At 47.3% G+C, this 23783-nt stretch overlaps 1 protein-coding gene across 1 annotated transcript in view; it reads left to right on the plus strand.

Annotated features, from left to right (window-relative positions):
* The first annotated feature begins 681 nt into the window (after window positions 1-681).
* The window catches only part of btaf1 (BTAF1 RNA polymerase II, B-TFIID transcription factor-associated), a 29247-nt gene continuing 6145 nt past the window's right edge, over window positions 682-23783 (plus strand). Inside the window, exons 1-28 of the mRNA XM_036546731.1 lie at window positions 682-695; window positions 3519-3642; window positions 3924-4038; window positions 4546-4689; window positions 5764-5969; window positions 6685-6818; window positions 6907-7036; window positions 7367-7435; window positions 7963-8052; window positions 8399-8494; window positions 8839-9015; window positions 9225-9365; window positions 9695-9819; window positions 10093-10213; window positions 10698-10802; window positions 11085-11234; window positions 11740-11882; window positions 12943-13117; window positions 14000-14203; window positions 15580-16000; window positions 17451-17635; window positions 18011-18164; window positions 18494-18603; window positions 19277-19478; window positions 19831-19979; window positions 20880-21032; window positions 22900-23021; window positions 23369-23536. Coding sequence (XP_036402624.1) covers window positions 682-695; window positions 3519-3642; window positions 3924-4038; window positions 4546-4689; window positions 5764-5969; window positions 6685-6818; window positions 6907-7036; window positions 7367-7435; window positions 7963-8052; window positions 8399-8494; window positions 8839-9015; window positions 9225-9365; window positions 9695-9819; window positions 10093-10213; window positions 10698-10802; window positions 11085-11234; window positions 11740-11882; window positions 12943-13117; window positions 14000-14203; window positions 15580-16000; window positions 17451-17635; window positions 18011-18164; window positions 18494-18603; window positions 19277-19478; window positions 19831-19979; window positions 20880-21032; window positions 22900-23021; window positions 23369-23536 — 4127 coding nt within the window. The remainder of the gene's footprint in view (window positions 696-3518; window positions 3643-3923; window positions 4039-4545; window positions 4690-5763; window positions 5970-6684; window positions 6819-6906; window positions 7037-7366; window positions 7436-7962; window positions 8053-8398; window positions 8495-8838; window positions 9016-9224; window positions 9366-9694; window positions 9820-10092; window positions 10214-10697; window positions 10803-11084; window positions 11235-11739; window positions 11883-12942; window positions 13118-13999; window positions 14204-15579; window positions 16001-17450; window positions 17636-18010; window positions 18165-18493; window positions 18604-19276; window positions 19479-19830; window positions 19980-20879; window positions 21033-22899; window positions 23022-23368; window positions 23537-23783) is intronic.

Below are 23783 nucleotides of genomic sequence, written 5' to 3' on the forward strand. Positions count from 1 at the left end.
ACTTTACATAACTGTTTACCTAACTAATTATGTATGTTAAATCATTCTTTAATGCCCAGTATTATGATACAACCCCGTTATTTGACAGTTTCGGCTAAAACACGGGAACTTGAAAGAGGTGGAGTCTGTATGACTGACACAAACAGAGGAGGATCTTGGTCCATATGCGAGAGGATTTCCATTTCCTGCACCGAATTTCTCCCTGCAACCCGTGTCCTCCTAAAACGCGCTCTTTGATTGGTCAGCCGTAGCCCTTGTAACCAATCAGGCTGCGGCTACCATGGAGGAAGGAATAAATGCAAGATGGCTCCTCATATAAAACCAGCCTCCTGGCTTCTCTGTTGTGAACAACAAAATTACTCTTTATATCTGATTAGATTAAAATACCTGTCCAGGAGCAGTTCTGAGGGATAATCTAGGCGCTAAAGTGATATATGTGCAACCCAAGGTATCGCTGTGTGGAGCAAGCTATACAAGAGAAAAGGGGAACCTGTTTTGAAGCTATGAATTAGGAGCACCCACGACTGCCTGGATTCGGATGGTGCGCGACACACCAGGGCCTCTCTTCAACCACCGGATCTTTTGAGATTGTCAGAATCAAAACTTCTGGGAATTCATGGTGTCTTTCTGTCGGTGCACGGATCGCAAAAAAGATCGCAGAGACGCTCGTAGTTGATCAGCATGGCTGTATCAAGGTGGGATTTTTTTCTTCGTTTAAAATCTCAGTAGCCTTCTGGTTAGCTAATAACAATAGAATGCTCATGTGTCACCAGGCCATGTTTTCGCCTACCTAGCAGCTAGCTTGCACAATCTCATTTTAACATGGGCATTTAGCTCGCTAGTTCATTTGTTGAATCTAAGAGGCTATGTAGTGCCTACATCGCCAGCTAGCAAAGTGTAATACTGTTTGGCTATATTGCTGGCCAGCAGACTAGCTGGCTAGCTACTATCAAGGCCAGTTTGTTAACATTAGCTACCTAACTGTCCTGTGAGCTAGATAAGCTATCCATACGCAATTTAAATATTTAACTAGATAAATCCTAGCTTTTTAGATGTCCTACCTAGCTGGTAAATGTGTATAACTAACATTAAAATTGGATAGCTAACAACCAGATAACTGGTTTGCTGACTGAACCCACAGGAATTTCTGTCTGCATGTGGGCTACCTAATTAGATTACTCAATTTTCTCTAGAGGTTTTGTGTTGCGATAAGCTACAGCGATTTACTAGCTAGCTTCGTACGGCTAAATGTGCTGCCGGCTGGTTAGCCAAGTAGCAAGTCTGCTGTAACCTTAGTTGGCTTGTTTAGCTAACGTTAGCTATTTTACAGTTGATTGGTTAATATAGTTGCTAATTAGTTCCCTAGCTGGGAAACGGGAGGGATGTGAGGTGCGACTGGAGAAGCAAGTTTATTTTGATCAGTTTGTATCACAAGTTAACGTTAAGTGGAAACAGGGGGTTAGCCCCACATTAGCCGTAATCCTCTCTATTTATATTCATAGATCTGACCGCTAGCTAATGTGCCCTGATGGCCACGTTAGATCATCGCGTGTGCGTGTGTTGAGACGGGGGGTCTAGCCAGGGGATTCTCTTTAACACCCTCATACACTAGTGTCAAATTGTACAGTAAGCTCGCTAACAGTATGGCAACGTTACGATTGCTAGTTAATATCGAAGAACTGGCGTTTTAGACTCTTAAGGCTTGACGTGTGCGTCAGTCGTTCTCATAGTGATAGCATGGCTGCTATGTATATTTTAGCTGTCTGGCTAGTTAAGCAGATAAACAGTAAAGCATGGTGCACACTGTTGAACTGAAACATCTGTGCTAGCTAGACTGCAAGCATGTGCTTGACGAGCAGTGTGAAAATGAGAAGTAGCTATCGTTAAAATAGCTGCGTTCGGTTTTCCGGAACCACCGTCGTATCGATTGTTCCGGGGATACATTGCAGAGGGCATGTGGCGGTGCATGGTTGTCTATCTTTTGCCCATAATTTCACTGTTTTAATTGCGAATTTTGGATATGCTGGTAAGATGTAGCCTACTCTTGATAGGCTATTATCCATTTTGATGACAGTTTAGATCACTAGCGTAAACTGCATTGGCGTTACGAAATATTAGTTATTCAGTCTGACCTCCCAGTTCAGATATAACATAATGACCTTTCTTAGGGCGATGTTAAACGGTATACAGCAGCCCGACGTTGTAATGAAATCCCATCAGCGATGCTTACATTGTTGCAAGTCATTATCCCCTGAATTATTGGATCATTTGCAATGTAATGTCAGATTGCCGCCACCTTTGCGTATTTGGCAAGGTCTTTCTCGCCTCGCTCTGTGCCCCTTTCTCACAAAAGCTTTACCAGTGTCCGTGGAATCATTTGGTGTGTGTGTTTAGAATATGTGTCTTTCCGTTCAAGTCTAAAGGTGAACCTATGGAGGGAGTCTCAGGTCGTAAGAAAGGCAGAACAAGTCATTTTGAAAGGGAGGAAGCGCAGTCGCCATACTCACACATGTCCTCATAAGTGTAAGATGAGTGTTTGGCGAGGAGGCATTCTGATGGCCTATGCTTTGCTTTCAGGTCATGCTTGTAAGTGTAGTTCCTCTGAGTTCTGTTTTTGTGTAAGATGGAGCTATGACACAGCAGTGGAGTTGTCATTAAAAGACAAGCAAAATTCTGTGATGTTTCTAGAGGCTTTGTATCACAGAGTAGTCCTTACAGTCCGTAGAGTTACTTTGTGTTGGTTACTGAAATTCCTTTCGACTGTGAGGTTGCTGTAGGGCTCAGACTGAACTGGTGGCAATGCTACCTAGCAGGTGCACACAGTCAGGATTTTGTGGCTTCATACCCTCATATGGCTAACCAGTAGTCCAGGGCATGCCCACTTGCTCTGGATTTGCAAGTGTAAATGGGCTCAGTTTGAATTCAGTGTTGAAATGTTATCTGTATTTTCATCTTTGGAATTTTCATGCCTGACAGAGTTCTTGTGCTGATAACGTTCAGCAGATGGGGAAAATGTATGTTAGAGCAGAACTGAGTTCATAGTGGGAGTCAGGTTAAGGGCGTCTCCTCGATCTCCAGTGATTCCACAGGTCTGTAACGAGCCAGAAAATCCTGCTCTGGAAATATGTAAATCAGCAAGGGTAGCAAGCGCTCACATTACCCACCCTTTCCCAGTGCCGTGGGTTTTTGTTACTTGTAATGAACTGATTTCACATTCTGATTAATTTTTGATCATATCTTGTGGTTTTACCTTACCGTAAATGTGACCGTGTTTGACAGGTTTTGCATTTCAGTCTTTGAGGATCTGTTCCTTGGCGTGGCTGCTTTGAACCTTTTTCTTCCGCTGAAATTTGCACTTGGTCTCCTTATTTTTCTCTCTCCCCTCTCTTGTTCTCTCTCTGACCCCCCCCCCCAAGGGGAAATATGATACAATTACAACAACAGTGGTGACAGTAATTTACATGCTGATATGTATACTTAATGACTGACTGATATGTCTGTCTTCCATCTTTCTTCAGGCTTGACCGTCTGTTTATTCTGCTTGATACGGGTACAACCCCAGTGACGCGAAAAGCCGCTGCTCAGCAGCTGGGAGATGTGGTGAAGCTCCACCCTCATGAGCTGAACAACCTGTTAACTAAGGTGAGTTTAGCTCGCCTCCACCCTCAGGCCACACCCCCCGCCAGGGCTGGAAAATCAGAGCCTGGGCTGCAAATGTCTGACATTTAAGGTGACCATTGTGTTTGTGCCCTCTGGGCTCATGCAGTTAATATTTAACATGCAAACTGTGGTTCCTCTTTTGACTCCGGTGTATAAATAGAATAAAAGCCGTGACTTTCCTCCTGTGTGCTTAAAGCATTTGAATGCGCCGTGCTGTACGTCGCATAAAAGTGTGGTTTATATTTTTCCCCTGACCTGCGAAGGTTCTGACGTACCTGAGGAGCCCGAACTGGGACACGCGCATTGCGGCGGGGCAGGCTGTGGAGGCCATCGTGAAGAATGTTCCAGAGTGGAATCCCGCCCCTAAGCCTAAAGACGGTGAAGAGCCATCTCATAATCCAATTCCAGTACCTACACAGGACACTGGGAGGGGAAAAAGCCTTAATGTTCTTTTAGTCCTAGCTTTTAGAGTTAAAAACAGTTTCAAAATGGCAGCTTGTTTTATTTTTAGCTATGAGTTGCCACCGTTTTCACTGCGTCTGTGTAGTAGAGTAGAGTGGTGCATTCTGGGCAGTGGTATCCTCAGCTTGCAACGCAGCTGGCCCGCAGTGACCAGCTGCACGACTGAATAGAGTGCTGATCAGAAAGTTCCACTTCTCAGAGTAGTTTGTTTCCTTCATGCAGAACTGTTTTCTGTACCAGCATTATTTGCTAGGCCTGTGTGGTTAGGTGGGTGTGGTGAGCGTGTGGGTGAGCTGAACATTTGTTGTGTGGGTTTCCAGACGTCTGGACAGCAGCATTTGGTGTTCAGTGTGTCTGATGGAGTGGTGTGTGTCGAGAATGGGAGGGATTGATGGGGACTTTTCTTTTCTCTCCGGCCCCCAGAGTCCAGCTCTGATTGCTCAATAGAGGAGTCCCTGTCAGACCGCCTGAGTTTCTACAGATTCGACATCTCCCGTCTGCTCAAACATGGGGCGTCCCTGCTCGGGTCGGCCGGCGCAGAGTTTGAGGTCCAGGATGACAAAGCTGGTAATGTCTTTTTTATTTGTCGGACAGTCTTCACCAAATGACTTTAAGGTCTATCAGCGCAACACACATAAACTGAACACCATAAGATCTGCAAGAACAAGGTCATAGGTACAGAACTTGAAGTAGAACATCAGCGGTGAGGCATAAAGCCAAAAATAGTGTCAATAGAAGCGTACAACCAGCGTGACATAAGGGTATATATAGTGCTTAAAATGATCAGAAAGCAAAACCAGAATGACCTCCACAGAAGTACAAGAGCGGTCATAAGAGCAACATAGCCTTGTTACATGTCTCGTAGACTGTTTTTGTCTGTGTAAACTGAGTGCTATTTATGGGAAGTTTAGTAGTTCTTGTGTAACAGGTTACAAGGTGTCTTCAACGCAGAAGTCTCCGTTTTGAATTTAATTGCATTTCTGTATACATCAGTTCTCCACCCTTGGAGGCAGATGTTCGAGGAGTCACGTGTTTTGAGATGGTGCGCTGCTAGTCTCCCTCATGTTGCACTTGGCATTTTTATTCAGTTATCTTTCTGCTGGTAGACTGCCTTTTGGTGCCACTGCCTGATTAGATGGAATAACCACTTTCAGTGTGTGGAAGGTCTTTGTTTGAATCTCTGGAGGTGATGAGGGCCGCTTGGCACAGGTCACTGGGGGGATGGGGGTGTTGAGGGGGGAGTCAGGAGCTGTGATGTGAACAGGAAAACGAGCGATGGCTCTCTAGATAGTCTGTCTCTGTCAGGTAGAGCGCCAGCTTATAACAGCAACAGCAAAGGGAGACATGTTTGTCTGATCTGCTCGTATGGGGAACATTTGTTGAAATAGAGCAAAGCTCCCCCGGCTCCCATGTCCCCCTTCAGTTTTCTGGGCTGTCTGCAGTCGTGCCTTATGGTATCTTGCTGCGCAGATTCACCAATCTTTTATGTCAGCAGGGTGAATGGGAGGAGATGTCTGAATGAGTGACAGATGAGTGACAGATCAGTGAATCTGTATATCTGTTGTGCAGCATGATGTCCTGAAATGCATCCTGTTGGACACTTGTCCCTCTTAGTTGTTTGACCTCTCATTATGGACACAGGAGAGGTGGACCCGAAGGAGCGCCTGGCCCGTCAGAGGAAGCTGCTACAGAAGAAGCTGGGTCTGGACATGGGCGCGGCCATTGGCATGGACACAGAGGAGCTCTTCAATGACGAGGACCTGGACTACAACCCAGTCTGCGGCCAAACGGGACAAAGGCCCCAGGGAGGCCGGGCCCTGGCCTGTCCCAGCTCGCGCAACCACACAGTGAGTTTGCCACCCCCCCCCCCCCCCCCAACTCCTCCTCTTCCTTTTCTGCATAGTCCTTCCACTGCCCTACAGATACTGCCGCTGTAGGGCCAGTGTTGAGTAGTTTTGCAGATACTGCAGCCTCCCAGCATCAGGGTTAAACAGCATTCCCTCTGGCACTTCCCTAATTTGCTCTCTGCCTCAGATATATTCTCCCTTTTACTTCATGTTTCGAACCCCTCTTCCAGGAAATGAACTTTTTTTTTGTTCCCCCTCCCGACAATCTACTGGTCCAGATACACAACTCACATGTTACAGTTTTGTTATCACACATCTGTTCTTATCAGTGTCACGGTGTTCCTCTGTGGCCTGCGGCTTAGGGTGGAGGCAGTGTTAAACTGGTTAGGGCTTTGGACAGTATGTGTAGTTAGACAGTATGTTTTATCTTGTCTGTATAGCCATATTTTACATGTTTAGGAACTGCATGGAAAAGCCTCCTGTAAGACTACACACGGTCCTTGAACTGACAGACGAAATTCTGTTGATTCTTTTAAATATTTGATTTGTCCCCAAATACCAGCAGAATAGAACTATACATTTTGCATTTACAGTAACCTGTGTGAAAGAGTGAAGTTCTTAGTTGTATGTCAGTTACAGCTGAAAATGTAACACACAGCATGTTAAGAAGGCAGACAATTGTAGTGCTATAATTAAAAATGGGAATTGTTTGCAGACCATACAGGCAGCTGAGCTGATAGACTCAGAGTTCCGGCCAGGCATGAGCAATCGACAGAAGAACAAGGCCAAGAGGATGGCTAAGCTGGTGGCCAAACAAAGATCCAGAGACATGGATCCCAATGAGAAAAGGTATGGTTGATAAATAGTATTTTTACTAAACAGCATTGTACAGATTTTGAAATTTTGAAACATGATGACAACATCTGTCTCTTTCCAGCAATGACAGCTTTGAAGGTGAACCAGAGGAGAAACGCAGGAAGACCACAAATGTCGTCATCGAGCAGCCAGCTACAGACCATAAAGTTTTAATAGACAACGTTCCTGATAACGCCAGCATGTTTGAGGAGGTCAGTAACAGATGGGGAGAGAAATTTTCTCAATAAGAGGTTTCAGTTTCAGTGGGGTTCTCTTGAAATCTGAAAAGGTGATCTGTATTTAATCATTATTCATACAAACACATTTAATACTACTATTAGGCTTACCATCTCACTGTATTGTCAATTCAGCTGTAGTTAGCAAAGCAGAAACTGCGATGCTCCTCATTGTATCATTTAATTTTTTGTGAGAGGAGGTCAGAGTGAAGTTGAAGTGAAATTTGGCCCTTCTACTTTTTCCAACTGGCGGTTTGTTGTTTTAAGTTACTACAATAGTGACAAAATGTTTTTCTCCTGAGCTAGACCCAGGAGTGGCCCCTGGAGAGCTTCTGTGACGAGCTCTGTAATGACCTTTTCAATCCGTCCTGGGAGGTAAGTGCTCAAGAGTTGAGAGCATCACGCACTTTTTAGTCCGGTTTTTATCGTGCTGCTGAAACCGATTTGCATCGGCCCGTGTTTAAAATGAAATACAATTTACTGGTGACATTTCTGGAGCTGTTCTTGACTCTGGAGTACAAGCTCTTGATATCTTGAGCTGTGTTAATGGGTTGCAATAAAAGTAATTGTTTTATGTACCCTGCATGCAATTTGAGACAATTGGATTGAGCAGAACATGAGCTGTGTGTTATTCCAGGTCAGGGCTTGTATGCCATATCTGTGACGCAGTGGTTATTTTGGCGTAGATAGTGTGTTGAAGTGTGCCATGTCATTTTCTGCAGCATTACGTTACATTATACTGTATGTGTTTAGCATACGCTCTTATCCAGAGCGACTTCTGGCACAATAGAACATAAGTGTATCCATTCAATTTAAACAAGCAACAGTGCCAGACCAGGCTCACAACACTCCCACACCAGTTAGTGTGAGCATAACTGTAGTCAGTCATTTCTCGTGTGCAGATTCGTCACGGTGCAGGGACGGGCCTCCGAGAGATCCTCAAATGTCACGGCACGGGAGGTGGGAAGCTAGTTGGAAGCACTGCTGAGGAGGTTTGTCCCAAACCGGGGGAATGGGTTAAATTCAATAATCAAAAAAAAAAAACATAAGTGCTCCAGTACAGTTGTATTAGTTTGTATTAGTTGTCAGAGCCAAACTTTGCACAGGGCAACATTGGAGAGATTGTAAGTTCAGTGCAGCAGTATTTTATGTAAATTACAATGATTGCAATGTATTCTGTTTCACTGTTTTTGCATAGTGCACTGACTTTCTGTATGCTTGTCTGGGCGTCTAGAGTTGAGTGAGCACAGCTCCACATGGCACAGGGCCTCAGCCCGGCCCCACAGGCTCAGCCCTGGTCATTGTCAGTGTTGTAACTCCGAACTCTGGCCTTTTCAGATGGCTCGGCAGCATCAAGAATGGCTAGAGGACCTGGTCATACGGCTGCTCTGTGTCTTTGCCCTCGACAGATTTGGGGACTTTGTGTCTGATGAGGTGAGAGAGGGATTTATTGTTCAGGACTGGTGATTTTGTGGTCTCACATAGTTGCTTGGGACTTTTAGAAAGGGGAGGGGGGGGCGGCTTTAGAGGTGCTGGGAGAGAGAGAGAGGTGCACATGCGTATGAAATATTATCCAACCCGGTTAAACGCACCAGTCCTGTACAGCTGTGGCCCACGAGCAGCTGCAGTCAGACATTTCCCGTCTGGAGAATCTGAAACGGTTTCAAAATTCCAAACGAATGCATTTTCATTGTTTATTATAAGAATGCTTGAAGAGGTCAGTGATTCAGTACCACAGAAACTTGAAGCTGTGCATCTCACATCCTCCGCTCTCTCAGGTGGTTGCACCGGTGAGGGAGACGTGTGCCCAGACATTGGGTGTGGCCCTCCGGCACATGACGGACAGCGGAGTTGCCATGACGGTGGACATCCTGCTCAAGCTGCTAACAGAGGACCAGTGGGAGGTCCGACACGGTGGGCTTTTGGGCATCAAGTATGTCCTGGCTGTCCGACAGGTAACCCCTGGATTATTGCTAGCGCTCCTTTCACACGTTTGGTTTTAGAAATGACTGCACTGAATGTGTAACAAAGGGATTATTGCATTTCCTGGCTGAATTAGTGTTTGTATGTGTGTGTGTCTGTATGTGTTGGTGCATAATGTATGAGCCACAGCTCTGGTAGCATGGCCTTTTCTCCTGAGTAAAAGGTGCATTTCTCCTGTCAGGATCTGATCGCCGCGCTGCTGCCCAAGGTGTTGCCGGCCATCACCGAGGGGCTGCAGGACCTGGACGATGATGTCAGAGCTGTGGCGGCCGCCGCCCTCATCCCCGTCGTGGAGGGGCTGGTGCAGCTGCAGCCTGCTGAGGTAAGAAACCCTCCCGCTTCCAGCCTCACCCATTTACCAGAACTCTGACCACTTTCTGAAGTACCTTTTTGTCAGCCACCCACCCATTCACTGAATCTCTTCCTCAGAATTCCACCCACTGCCTGAATTACCCCTCTGTTAAACCATTTCTCAATGTGTTGGCATATGTCCATTAGCATTACACCATCTGCTAGCATTTTCCATATGCAGGTGATGATTATGTAAGATTTGGATCATGCAGTGGGGGATGGTCCAGATTTCAGTATTGTACCTCTTCAGGTATGTAGGTGGGAGTATGTCCTGATTGCGGTTTGTACCTGTGTGTGCAGGTTCCCTTCATTGTGAACACCCTGTGGGATGCTCTTCTGGAACTGGATGACCTCACCGCCTCCACCAATAGCATCATGACCCTGCTGTCATCACTGCTTACCTACCCTCAGGTCCGAGAATGCAGGTAAGTCGCCCTCCGTCCTGACGGCTCAGGCATTTAATCTCCAGCTCCACCAGTGGCGGTGCCTGCTCAATGAAAACCTGAGTGTTATTTTCCTCACCCACGGGTTTCTACATAATCTTTGAGCATGCTAGAGACTAGTAAAGGAAAAATTTTCCTAGAATTTTTGTGTAATCTTTCCTCATTCGATGCAGGCTGGTGATGGCTCTTATCGTGTGTGTGCATGTGTGCATATGCTGGATTGAAGGTGGCTCTTTCTGCCGCTTTGTTTCCCAGCATTCAGCAGTCCCTCACGGTTCTCGTCCCGCGGGTCTGGCCCTTCCTTCGGCACACCATATCGTCTGTCCGCCGGGCGGCGCTGGAGACCCTCTTCACACTCCTTTCCAAAGCTGACCAGGTGAGTGTGTGTTCCCGCTGGGCTTGCGTCTTCCTCTGGCCCTGAGGAGGCCAAGGTTAAAGTCATTGGTGTTGGACTGCTGCTGTGGATTAGGCCAGTTATTCCCCATGTGCAGATGGACAATTCCTGCATCAGCAGTTATCACACTGCTGTGTCATAACGGCCATTCACCTGAGTCCAACCAAGCAGTTAGTTTTCAGTATCTTGGCTTTGTACGTGTAAACTGGCATAAAACTCCGTAAATAAGCTGGATCGTAATATAGCAAGATCGCATGGTGTGGTTTTTTTGAGAACGACCCAAGTTGCCTTGTACTGTGTCTTGTACTGGAATACAGTGGTGTGTGCCGTGCTGTAACGCTGCCTTGTGTGTTTGGTTACAGAGCTGCGCGGTGTGTGCCGTGCTGTAACGCTGCCTTGTGTGTTTGGTTACAGAGCTGTGCGGTGTGTGCCGTGCTGTAACGCTGCCTTGTGTGTTTGGTTACAGAGCTGCGCGGTGTGGCTCACTCCCATCCTGCAGGACATGCTGAGGCACATCTTCCAGTCCTGCATCCTGGAAAGCAACCAGGATATCCTGGACCTCATCCAGAAGGTGCATTTCTTACACACACACACACACACACACACACACACACACACGCGCACGCTCACACACACACGCACGCTCACTTGACAGATACACATGTGTGCGTACACATGTGTGCATACACACAGAGACATGTCTGCTGTTCAGGGCTATGCAGTTGAAACTCGTACCTCAGTTTCATTTGCCTGATGGTGACTGTGCCCTTTGCTCCCTGAGAGGTGCGGGCAGGCGGCGTGTGTTTGTTTCCGTTGGCCGTTCCCGACCGCGCCCTTGGTCTCCCCTCCCCAGGTGTGGACGGAGCTGATCAACCAGGCTCCGCAGCAGTACGTGGTGGCGGCCAGCTGCCCCTGGATGGGGGCGTGGCTCTGTCTGATGATGCAGCCCTCGCACATCCCCATAGACCTCAACATGCTGCTGGAGGTGAAGGCACGCTCCAAGGTAAGCCAGCAGTCCAGTGTGCCCCAACCACAGCACTTACAGTCTACCAATTCAGACCTCTCCAGCTTAAGCACTCTTATTTTTGACTGATAGAGTCCATCAGTGGTGCAGTATGCTCTTAACACATTAATTTATCCCAGAAATGACGTAGTGTGCTGAAACCCCAGAAATTATAGACTTCTCATGGTATGCTTGCACATGCCAATAGACGGTCCAGTGCAATCATGCCACATTCATGAAGGCAAGCCATGGTGTAGTGTGTTCACGTCACCCTGTAACGGAGACTGTTTATTGCCTGGCACACTTCAGTGATCAGTCCTGACTTGTAGTATGTGGGTGTAAAGCTTGTCTCATACAGGGACTTGCGCTTTCCTTTGGGGGAAATCGCACGCGGTGGGTGCAGTGTGGAGCTGGCTGTGTCCCTTCTGCCTGTAAGCAGGTGGCCAGTGGTTTGGTGTCTTTGGAGAAGTCGTGCTGACGTATTATCGCTCCGGTTGTGTAACAGGAGAAGCTGGGCGGAAAGCCTCGGCAGGGCCCCAACCAGGTGAAGGAGACCATCCAGGAGTACATTGCCGGCGCGGAGACGGTGACAGACGACCCCGCCACGCGGGACTACGTGGTGATGAGGGCGCGCCTCATGGCTGCAAAGTCAGTGTCCTTCCTCCTGCTCCTCCTCCTCTGTCCCTCAGCTTTCTCCTTTACTCTTGTTTGAACTCGGTTGAGATGAAGGGAGAGGGAACCTCCGTATCCTTCAGCAGAGTCACACACTGCGTGCATGGCAGCGAGAAATGCCCCTGCTGATGTCGTACTGAAGCACTGGATTTGTAACCCCCACAAGTCCACCTTTATTTATTTTTCCTTTTAAATCTCGATCTTCAAAGAGTATACAAGTTTGTCTGTTTGCATGGGTTGCGTTTTATTTAAATGTAGAATTTCCTTTAAATTTGAATGGGGAAAACGAGTGCAAGTCTGTTCCTGTCTGCCTCCAAACCCTGAGAATACAGTGTGCCTCTGGTCATCTCCCTGCTGCTTATGAGCAGATGGCTAGAGATCAGCTAAAATGGAGATGAACTCAAATTGCTTACATTGAGGGTGCAAAGACTGGACTGTGCTACGGTTTTCTGAAGCGTTTGCAGTCTACATTTCTATATTTAAGTCATCAGGAAAGTTCTTTTTAAGGAATGAGTAACAGCATTGAGATTTGTGAGTGTAATCTCTATAAACAGGAGGAGATTTGGAGCAAAGGGTTTTGGGTTTAGTATGAGGGTTAAGTATCCTGAAGTTGGTTGAGTAACCATGGGAGGATTCCAGATGAGTTGCTGATCTTTAGTGGAGAAAAAAGCTTTTCTTTAGGGATACCTGTGTTAGTCAATTTTAGCAATCGCAATGATAAATTGTTCATTCACTAGTTTTCCTACTAGTGGCCCTTTGATAGTTACTGTATTTATATGTGTGATGGTTTGGAATCTTGCTTTTTCATTGATGTAAAACTAAATCTTTGTTTTGAAGTATTAAATGTTTGTTTTGCTCTAAATATTAAATTAGACGAAGTAGTATTTCAGTATTCTGTCTTCATCCTGGAGAATGCCAGAGCCTATGGTCATGTTCCTCATGTTCTGGGAGAGGAATTGAACTCTTTTGTAAAGCCCCAAACTTCCCCAAGCTGCTCAGTTGGCGTGACCACAGCGTGCTGCGCTTTCCCCCACAGGCTGCTGGGGGCGCTGTGTCGCTGCATCTGTGACCCCCGGCTGAACTGTGGTGCTCAGGAGATCCGTCCGGCCGAGTCGCTGGCCCAGCTCCTGCTCTTCCACCTCAACTCCAAATCGGCCCTGCAGCGTATCGCCGTGGCGCTGGTTCTGTGCGAATGGGCCGCCCTGCAGAAGGTGAGACCGGGGTCACGGGTTTGGTCCTCGGTAGGGCTGGGCGATATAGTCGTTGCACTCTATTGAATGGTCCTTGTGGCCCAGTGTTACACTTGCTGTGAGAAGTGAGCTCTTCATAGGCCAGTGTCCAAGTCCACGAGGCGACCTTTGGCAGTGACACTAGCAACTCAGTTTAATACAGCACTGTTGCAGCACAGTTCAAATGCTCACTGTGTGTCCTTGAGCAAAGTACTCTGCCTACTCTGTACCCTGCTGCAGTGGAGGTCCAGCTGTGTAAATGTACTGCAGGATTTGCAAGGTGTAGGATTATCGGATTTAAGTCCCCTTGTTGACTTTAGGTGTCTGATTAGAAGGTGAATACATTGTGGAAAGAACAATGTCTGAGCCACCAGCTTAAGTTCCATGTTTACTGTTTTATATGGTAATGACCACCACAAGATGGCTGGTTTTTTCCTCTTCCCTGCTGGCTTGGTTTTTGTTACAGGAGTAAAAGGGGCAGCAGTGTAGCATAGTGATAAGGAGCAGGACTCGTAACTGAAGGGTTGTTGGTTCGATTCCCCGCTGGGGCACTGCTGTTGTACCCTGGGGCAAGTTACTTAATTATGAATTATGAATTGCCTCAGTAGTATCTAGCTGTATAAATGGGTAACGTAAAAAAAAATAGTAACCTATGTAAGGCGCTCTGGATAAGTTCGTCTGCTAAATGCCATGTAATGTAGTGTAATGTAGAATGTTTGCTTTGGTAAAGTTGGTCTGGTTTGCTCTGATGGTATGCAGGCCCGTGGCTGTTAGCCACACTCTGTGTACTGTTCTGAGAATGAGCTCCCGGATTGGCTGATTTTGTGATTGACTGAACCATGCGCCCTCCCCCTCCCCCTCCAGGAGTGCAGCGTGGTTTCGGCGGCGGTGCAGCCGCGGCTGCTGGCCATCCTGTCGGAGCACCTGTACTACGACGAGATCGCCATCCCCTTCACCCGCATGCAGAACGAGTGCAAGCAGCTGATCGGCCTGCTCGCCGACGCCCAGATCGACGTGCGCGACCGCGTCTCCTGCAGCGTCTTCACCATCGACCAGGCCAACGAGCTGGTGAGGCTGCTGCCCCTGCATCGCACGCGTTAGATCAGTGCAGGGCCACTCGCCAGCGTACCGCTGGACAGCAGGTGTACTTTGCTGTGAGATCAGTCTGAATAATCTTAGATCGTGCAACTGAAACGCCAAAGGCTTGAGGTGAACAGGGTTCAGTTTAACAGTAATATTGACAACTTGTGCAACAGAACATTGAGATACTCTTACTGCACTGGATCTCTTGATGGGTTTTGCACCCTGATGGTGTCCCACAGTCTGGTTCTGTTTCAGTTATAGCAGGAGGCAGTGATCTAAGCCCCTTCTGAAGTGGGGTTTTTTTTTTTTTTTTGGTGGGGGTATGGGTGCCCTTGACTATGAGCTGTCTTGGCCACCCATGCCAGCCAGTTAGGACTGGTTTCACATTACTGCTGTGGCACTGAGCCCTGATTGGTCTCCTCAGTCCTTTTGTGTCTGTTTCGATGGGAGGGTAGTCAGATCACTGGCCAATGAGAGTCCAGAGGCCCCGAAACGTGCATAGCCAGTCAGGCGTGGGTAATATGTGTGAGCTGTACGCCAGACTCTGTTACACAGAGAGGAAAAATAAACAGAAGACTTAGTTTACCTTTCCTGAATGGAACTGGCTAGGCTGTATTGAGTTCCATTGTAATGCTGTAGATTTGTTAATGGTCAGATTTTTAGTGTACATAAGACACCATTTAAAAAGTGCTATAGGAAAGAATGATTGGAAAGTTGGGAAAGATGGTTTACGTTAAACCACACGGGCTCATAAAGCCAACTCAATGTTTGAGGCAATAAAATGAATGCACCTTCAAAGCTATGTCTGTACGAATCGTGTCCACACCACTGACGTCCAGAGCAGTCTCTTGCAGTGTGTCTTCCACAAAGGTGTTTCCACTGGATGATTTCTGCAGTTTTTCACTACCTGTGTTTCTGGTGACAAGGAGACTGGCTTATAGCATATAAACACGCATATAAACTGCCACAGACACGGACCTCTTTCATTTTTTTTTAAATTTACATTTGCATTTTGACTTGAGGTGGAACTGCTCAATTTGGTGCTCACTCTGGCCATAGTGTTCATATGAACAACCCGAAAGCCAAATCAAAGGCCACGGCTCTGATTGATGTATGTGGAGTTTGCATGTTTGCTGACTGTCATGTTTGACAGATTACTTGGTCAATTTGTAATCTGTGCAAAGGATGTTTTTGCTTACTTTTGCTTGTCAGGTTATTAGTTGTTATATATATATATATATATATATATATATATATATATATATATATATATATAAATATAATTTCTCTATGACTCAGCAATTTTGCCCTTTTATGAATTGAACGGATTTTTTCTCTCTCTCTCTGCCCTCTGTCTCCAGGTGACCACGGTCTTCAGTGAGTCCACCGCGGGCCTGAACGTGAAGTCCAGGTTGTGGCAGCCTCTGGACAGCAAGCGGCAGCAGGTCCAGGCCACGGTGCTGGAGACCGGGCAGGAGTGGCAGGTGCTGCACCTGCGGGTCCACATGTTCACCGCCTGCGCCATCGTCAACCTGCAGGTCCTGCCGGACAAGCTGAACCCGGTGATCCGGCCGCTGATGGAGGCGGTGAAGAAGGAGGAGAACACGCTGGTGCAGGGCTACGCCTCCACCTTCATCGCCAAGCTGCTGCAGCACTGCATCGCCCGCTCCCCCTGCCCCAACCCCAAAATCCTCAAGAACCTCTGCACGTCTGTCTGCGTCGACCCGCTGCTCACCCCCTCGGCCGCCTGCCCCGTCCCTCCCACCCAGGACACAGCGAAAGGTGGGCAGAGCCGGGTGCGGGAGACCCCTCCTAGGGCTGTGAGCCCTGGTCCTGCTTCCTGATTGGCATAAGGACCATACAAGAGTTACACACAAAGTGTTCACTGTGTTCAGCAATCAGGTGGTCAGTGTCAGTGAGTGGCTGTTGAAGCGAGGTGTCTGTTCTACATGTCAGTGAGTGGGAATTGGAGCACACGGTCTGTGCTGTGTCAGTGACTGGGCTTTGGAGTGCTGTGTCTTTGCTACCTGTCAGTAGGTGGGCAGTGGATGGGTGTTGATGTGTAGAGTCTGTACTGTGTGTTAGTGAGTGGGCATTGGAGCGTGTTTTCTGTGCTGTGCATCAGTAAGTGGGCGGTGAGTGGATATTGGACCCTTTGTATTATGTGTCAGTGGGCAGGCACAGTGTCAGTACTGGATGAAATGCTTAAAAGAGAAGTGGAGCACCGTGGTTTGGCACGGCCGTGCGGTTTGATTTACGGCGGCGATAGCCGCCTCTCCAATTTCACGAGCCGTTGGCGTGTTCAGCTGGAGATGTCACGGCAGACAGCTGTGCCCGGTGCCTTTTTACGGCCATGGCGAGATTGTCGGCTGCATCAAAGCCAGCCGCTCGTGGCGGATTCCCGCCGCAGGCTAGCTCAACCCTAAATTTAATATGTCGGAAAATGCGTCACATTCAGGACACAAAGCAGCAGTAATGGGAGACCGAAGTACCTGCTTTCAGTGAGTGACTCATTCAGGTCAATGAGTGACACAAAGAGAGTACCCCATGTCAGTGTGACATCTTGCTGTTGCCTTTAGGAAATGGCAGACCCAGAACGTACTGAAAGAAAGACTGAAAAAATGAACTTTACTTTTTGTTTGCTTAAAGTTGGGATGGAGAAAATGACGGTGTAATTGAGTTGGAGTTCCTGGGCTTAGCTAGCGGGATGTGGTTTAGGGTAAATATTGACACTCCCATCTGTCTGGATCACTGCAGCAATGGTAATTATGAATCATATACTCTGAATCATATACTCTAACTCATAAGACTGGATAATCCTTAACCGTATGTCCATAGCTGAAAAGGAGCAGTATCACAGGCCATGCCTGGTACTAGTACAGGTGTTCCCGATATACCATAGCCATTCACGCTAATTAAACTGAACACTCTAAGGATGTCAGAAAATGCTATATTCGCATTTTGTATTTATATAAGTTTTATATTTGAATGTATAAATATACAAGTTTATTAATTTTCTGAAACGTTGTTTCCAGGCAGCCACTGTGGTGTGAGCTTCCTTTATCCATGCTCAGATCAGTGAAAGTAAATATTCAGTAGCATTTCTCATGGTGCTCAGTTGGTGACCACTGATCAGAAGTCAGTATTACCAGTGTAGGGAGCAAGCTGAAAACCAGCCTTATTCTGTGGTGTGTGTTTTAATTTGATTTGGATTTTTTTCGGCTCTGTTCAGCGGGCGTTTCAGAAAAAGATGGCATGCACCATGTGGTCAACAAGACAAAAGGAATCATCACACTGTATCGCCACCAGAGGGCAGCGTTCGCCATCACTAGCAAGAGGGGCCCGACCCCCAAGGCCCCCAAGACCCCCACTGCAGAGCTACCGCCTGGAAGCACCGTCACCATGGATACAGATGAGGTGAACTAGAGGACAACGGCTCGTCTCTGTAACAGAACTGTATTGGGTTTGTTTTCTTACAGCAAATTAACCTGTAAGAACATCTGAGCTGACTGATCAGATGATAAACATAAGAAGAAAATGGTCAATAGTTCAGTCAGTCTAAGAACAGCAGATATGTGTCCAACAGCGGCAAGTTTACTTTTTTGTGTGTGTATGTGTGTGTATATATATATATATATATATATATATATATATATATATAATTTTTTTTTTTAGGTTTTTCAGCCGTGATGTTAGGCAAATGCGATGCCTCAAAGCCTGCTACATGGAACAGGTGTCCATGATGATGTTGATCTATTCTTGTCTTTGATCGTCTAATCTGTCATCTTTCAGAGTAAGAAACCCTGCCTCATTCAGAGAAGAGGGGCAGAGTTCTCCCTGACAACAGTTGCTAGGCACTTCGGCCCGGAGCTGACAAGTGCACTGCCCTACCTCTGGGACTCCATGGTGGGGCTGCTAAGGGGCGTGGTCGATGGGCACAGTTTCGGTATGCCCTCGCTGGGTATTGTAACCTGTCTGTCCTTCAAAAATCTTTCATATCTCAACACTAATATTTTGTATCTTTCTGTGTTTCTGTGCTTAGTCTGTGCTGGGATTACTGTTATTAGTCTGTCTTTTGTGTTGTGTGTCTTGTGTCTAGCTCTGTATTTTTGTGTGATAGGATCCTGGGTTGTGTAATTGGTCCTTAAGCATATTACCAGAGTGTAGGGACCCAACCCTTAGTGTGATTGGTACCAGAATGTAGGCAGCTAACCCTGAGTATAATTAGTTCTTGAGTGAGGGGAGCTAACCCTGTCTGTCTGTGTGTGGTGACAGACTACAGGTTGCAGCTGGAAAAGGGGGACTCTGCTGCCCAGGAGCTCGTCAACTCTCTGCAGGTGCTGGAGGTGACAGCAGGAGCCATGTCCTCTGAGCTCGTCCCGCTGGTAAGCGAGAGAGAGAGCCGTCCTTTGTCACCCCTCCTTGTCCCTGTGCAGACATTTTTAGAACATTTAGAAACATAAAACTGAGCCAATGTGGCACAGAGTCATATATTAATGCACATTTATTCCTAACTGTGGGAGTCATTGATTAAAATAATTTTTTCTTTGCAGAGTCTGGCTGTTCACAGATAGTTGTTGCTGATGTTTGCATGTATTTGCGTTTCCTGGCCTTATTGTGCTGCTTTATCCCTGCTTCCACAGTTAGAGGTTTCAGATTTCACCCACTTGAGAGTGGCCTATGTGTGGTAATGAATTAGAGGTACATTATGTGTAGCTGCTTTCTTAGCACAAGCTTTTTCCTATGAAATGCCCTTTAGGTTGACGCAGCAGGGCCTTGCGGTTTCCATCTGTCCATACAAAGCAAGAGTTTGTCTAACGGTGCTGTTCTAATGTAAAGTTCAAAGTACATTTCTTTTCTGTTGTAATATGTTTCATGAACTTGCTGTCTTGACAAACAGCATACAAAGTCATTTTGGATTTGTGTAACTTGACAGAGGGTTACACAAATGTTTGACAGAAGCACAGTAGCTAGGTTGTTAATGAAGGATATGGACTGAAATTTGATCACTGGTTAAACGGCAGGCACTGAAACACACCCCCCACCTATCTCCCTCAGCTACTGGAGCACCTGCCCCACCTGTGTACCTGCCTGCAGCACCCCTACACAGCCGTGCGTCACATGGCAGCGCGCTGCGTGGGTGTGCTCAGCAAGATCGCTACCATGGAAACCATGAACGTCTTCCTGGAGCGCGTGCTGCCCTGGCTCGGGGCGATCGATGACAGCACCAAGCAGGAGGGCGCCATCGAAGCCATGGCCTGTATCCTTCCCCTGCGTCGCTGGCCAAAACCGTGACATTCGCTCTCACAGGCCATCTGTCTTAAGTCCAGAGATTGTGACAGGCCCGTTGTACCTCTTACCCTGAAGCTCCTGACATGCTTTATTCTGAGAGCAGGAGAAGGAATGTCCTCCAAGCTGAGAGCTGTTCTACTTTTGCAGTTAGCCGGGAGCGCACAGGTCCTTCACCCAGAAATTGACACACAAAACAAGGACTTGAATTGAATGGGTGAAAGCATTCTGGGTCTTGTAGTTGCACTGTGATTCTCCACCTCCTGTCACGGGGGTTGGGAGATGTGCTGGTTCGGGGGTGCTCCTTGACCACCTCCCCCCAGGCGTGATGGAGCAGCTGGACGTGGACATCGTGCCCTACATCGTGCTGCTGGTGGTGCCGGTGCTGGGCCGCATGAGCGACCAGAGCGACAGCGTGCGCTTCATGGCCACGCAGTGCTTCGCCACGCTCATACGCCTGTTACCGCTGGAGGTACGGCGCCAACTCGCTCTGCGTTATTACATTACATACAGTACCAGTATCAAAAAGAAGGGTTTTTTTTGTGTACCATTTTTCACATTTTAGAGTAATAGTAAGACATCAAAACTATGAACTGACCAAAAAAGGACAGACAAACCAAAACTATCTTATCTTATTATTATTCAAAGCAGCCAAAGAATATATTTTTTGATAAGAAATTTATACATAGGCATCAACTTCACTATTTGTATTTGTCTAAGAAACCTATTTCAAGCACTTAAGCATATGTCTTCATATAAAAATATATTTGAATGCATGTTTCCCATTATTTTAATCAGGTGTGTCCAAACTTTTGACTGGTAATGTAATTAGATTGCTTTTACAGCCCAGGCTGATCTGCATACTTTTCCTTACGCAGCTGTATATTCACATGCACTTCAGAGTAGCTGTCATGATTAAAGGTGTTGCAGCAGTGATCCCCCAGGACTTGAGCCTTCTCCCTTGTGGGGATTAGCCCAGTTCCTGGTTATTTCACGTGCACATGCGTAATTTGCTCTGAACAAGAGCAGTGGCTAAGCATATAATGTAATGTGCACATACCCACATGCAGAAATGTACCCGCCACATTGTAACAATGCATGCACACAGAGTGACGGACATACTGACCCCAGCAGAGACTGGTTAATTGATTGTGAGCGTTGACTTTATAGTTTTCACACTGTCAGATCTCCATCAGAGGACCTTTACCGAGAGCATCGCCTTACACTTCAGCATCAGCAAGGCATTGTGTCTCGTGCTTTTCAGCTTCCATATTCAGTATTTTATTTTAATTACCAGAAGTCCGACAATTCACACTTGTCTTGCTTCTGTCCAAATGACTGTGTGTGCCGTTCTGTGTGTCCCTTCGTCCAGGCGGGTATACCAGACCCCCCCAACATGTCCGACGAGCTGATCAGACAGAAGGCCAGGGAGCGGCACTTCCTCGAGCAGCTGCTGGACGGACGCAAGCTGGAGAACTACAAGATCCCTGTCCCCATAAAAGCCGAGCTGCGGAAGTACCAGCAGGTCTGTCTCTGTTGTCGCCGTTTGTTTCCTCCTCCCATTTTCCATTTTCTTCCCAATTTGGAATGGCCAATTCCCCGAATTCTGGAATGTCCAATTTGTCATCGATGTTTGGTCCCATTGCACAACCCCCACTGTCAATCCGGGAGAGCGTGGACAAGAACCTACCCTCCTCCAAGACATGTGATGTCAGCCGCTGCTTCTTTTCGCACTGTGGTCCACAAGCTAAGCTAGCACAGAGATGAGACGGAGGAAGACATTTCATATGCAGCTTTGGCACGTGAACCACAGGTGCCTGATTGACCAGCATGGGTCGCTGTTGCTAATGGGACCGAAGCACCTGCCGATGTACCCACCCTATCCCCGGCGGAACGAAGCCAATGTGTTCCACCTGTGAGCTCCCAGTCACTGTCGGCTAGTGACACGGTCGGGTTCGAACCCGGGCCGTAGCGTTCAGTCTGCACTTAGAACGAGTGCTTTTACCGACTGAGCCCCTCTGTCTTTGTAACTACATCCACAGACCATCCACACTCTTCTTTCTGCCTGTGTCTCCGTCCCAGATTGTGTTGGTCTTTGTCTTATTTTCAACCACAGTGAAATTCCATTATGCGTTGCCCTTTTGATTTAAATGTTTTTATGAATCAACAGTATGCACAATAGATGGCTTCTGTGATGTCAGAGGAGAAGAAATCGCATTGCTGTATTAATACCTTCCCACATTATTGCGTCTTGACAGTTTCTACCCTGAAATTAGATTAGCTTTTATAAACCTCTTAGGAGTAGTTTAAAATTGCCAGCGGTGCTGAATGGCCAGTTGTACCGGAGCTGCTTGGCGTGCACATGTTTGTCATTGCTGCTTACACTAATGGCATTCAGCCCTGGGGCCAGGTGAGCGATTGGCCTCTTTCATCAGCGTTTTGATGCTTTTCCGCTCTTCATCTCCACCCGGGGTATTCTGCCACATTAACAAATCAGCTGCATTTTATATGCAGGTGCAGCGAGTTGGGGGGGTGAATGGCCCCCTAACCGCCACTGGGCTGCAGGAGTTTAAAACTTTTAAATAGACTGCACTCTCCTGCTGCTCCTGGCTGCCACCTCGCTGACATTTCCATCTGTCTAATTGATGGCCACAAATTAATCAGCGAGAGAGCCGCGGGTCAGGCGAGTGCAGCCGGAGTGCCAGCCAGTCGTTTATCTGCCAGCAGCAGGAGCGAAGCGGTGAGGAGAGGAGGGAGACTAGCAGGGAGGAGGAGGAGGAGGATGAGGAGGATGAGAGTTTGATGGAGGAGGAAGTGCACCAGTGCAAATTTGTTCGTGCGAGATGTAAACAGAGGCTGTTAATGTTTAAATCTCATTAAACTTCTCCTTGCCTGTAGAATAAGCGAGGTCACGAAGCCGGCTTGATGAGGAAAATGTTATGCATCATTACAGAAATGGGTCATTTGCTAAGATTCCTGGGTGAGCGGAGCAATCTGTAAATCTGTTGCACCAATTAACAGTTTCTTCCGTGTTTTACAATACGTCTCAGTGAGTTTGATCTGGAATTCTGTAGGTCTGGACTTGCTCTAGAAATACCCAGATTGCGAATATAGCTAATATGGTCTGCAGTGTCATTGTGATCCTGTCAGTAGCTGCTGGCTGCAGGCGTAGATCTGTCCAAAAAGGTAGCAATTTTCTTACAATCCTATCTATGCATGTGCCGTCCTAAATTCTTCGGAAATTAAGTCTGGATTTGGGTTCATTCTTGGGTGAACACGATGGCTGTGGACTTGGAGGCTACATTTTCGGACAGACCTTCCTGTCTGTCTTCACCCAGACCCCACCTCGTAAATGTCCTCAATGCCCCTGACTCTTCGGACTCTTTCCGCAGGACGGAGTGAACTGGCTGTCCTTCCTGAATAAGTACAAGCTGCACGGGATCCTGTGTGACGACATGGGCCTGGGAAAGACCCTGCAGTCCATCTGCATCCTGGCAGGGGACCACTACCTCAGGTGTGCCACCTGCCCTCCCCCACCCACCCCTCATCTCTCGCTGCTGATTGGCTGAGGGGTGTTGCTACAGTAGCATAGTAATTGGAACACTGCATTGCAGATCAGAGAATTCCAATTGAGGCATTGCAAAAATACAACAGACAATGTGGGTGAGAAGATTTCAAAATTGATGAAAGTTGTATGTTCTAAATCCAGGATGACTGCTACTATTGGGCAAGGCACTCAACTTGAATAGTTTCAGTAACTATTTGGCTGTGTATGACCTGTAGAATTTGTAGTCTGTAGTGTTTGCTAAACAAATGTTATGGGTGAAGCAGCAAGGTGTTGATTTGTGTGTGTTCCCGCAGGGCACAGGAGTATGCAAAGACCAAGGCAGCTGACTGTGGGCCCCTGCCCTCCCTGGTGGTCTGTCCCCCCACGCTCACGGGACACTGGGTGGACGAGGTGGGAAAGTTCTGCTCTAAGGAGTACCTAAACCCCCTGCACTACACGGGCCCCCCCACGGAACGAGCACGGTGAGTGTGCTCCACTGCGAAGGACAGCGGCCTTCCGTCCTTTCCTTCCGATGGGGACAGAGTCAGAGGGGAGGGGACATTTCTGTTAGTTCCCTGTCACATGACCATATTGTGCTTGGCTGGGATACACTAAGTCATGTATACCCTCTGAGGCTTCATGAACCCCATAATGGGGGGAGATACCCTGTGCCAATTACTAACTGAAATGAACCAGTCTAAGATGATTGTTTTGGAGCTCCATCCATTT

Source organism: Megalops cyprinoides, chromosome 15 (genome assembly GCF_013368585.1).
Source record: "Megalops cyprinoides isolate fMegCyp1 chromosome 15, fMegCyp1.pri, whole genome shotgun sequence".
NCBI classification, from domain to species: Eukaryota; Metazoa; Chordata; class Actinopteri; order Elopiformes; family Megalopidae; genus Megalops; species Megalops cyprinoides.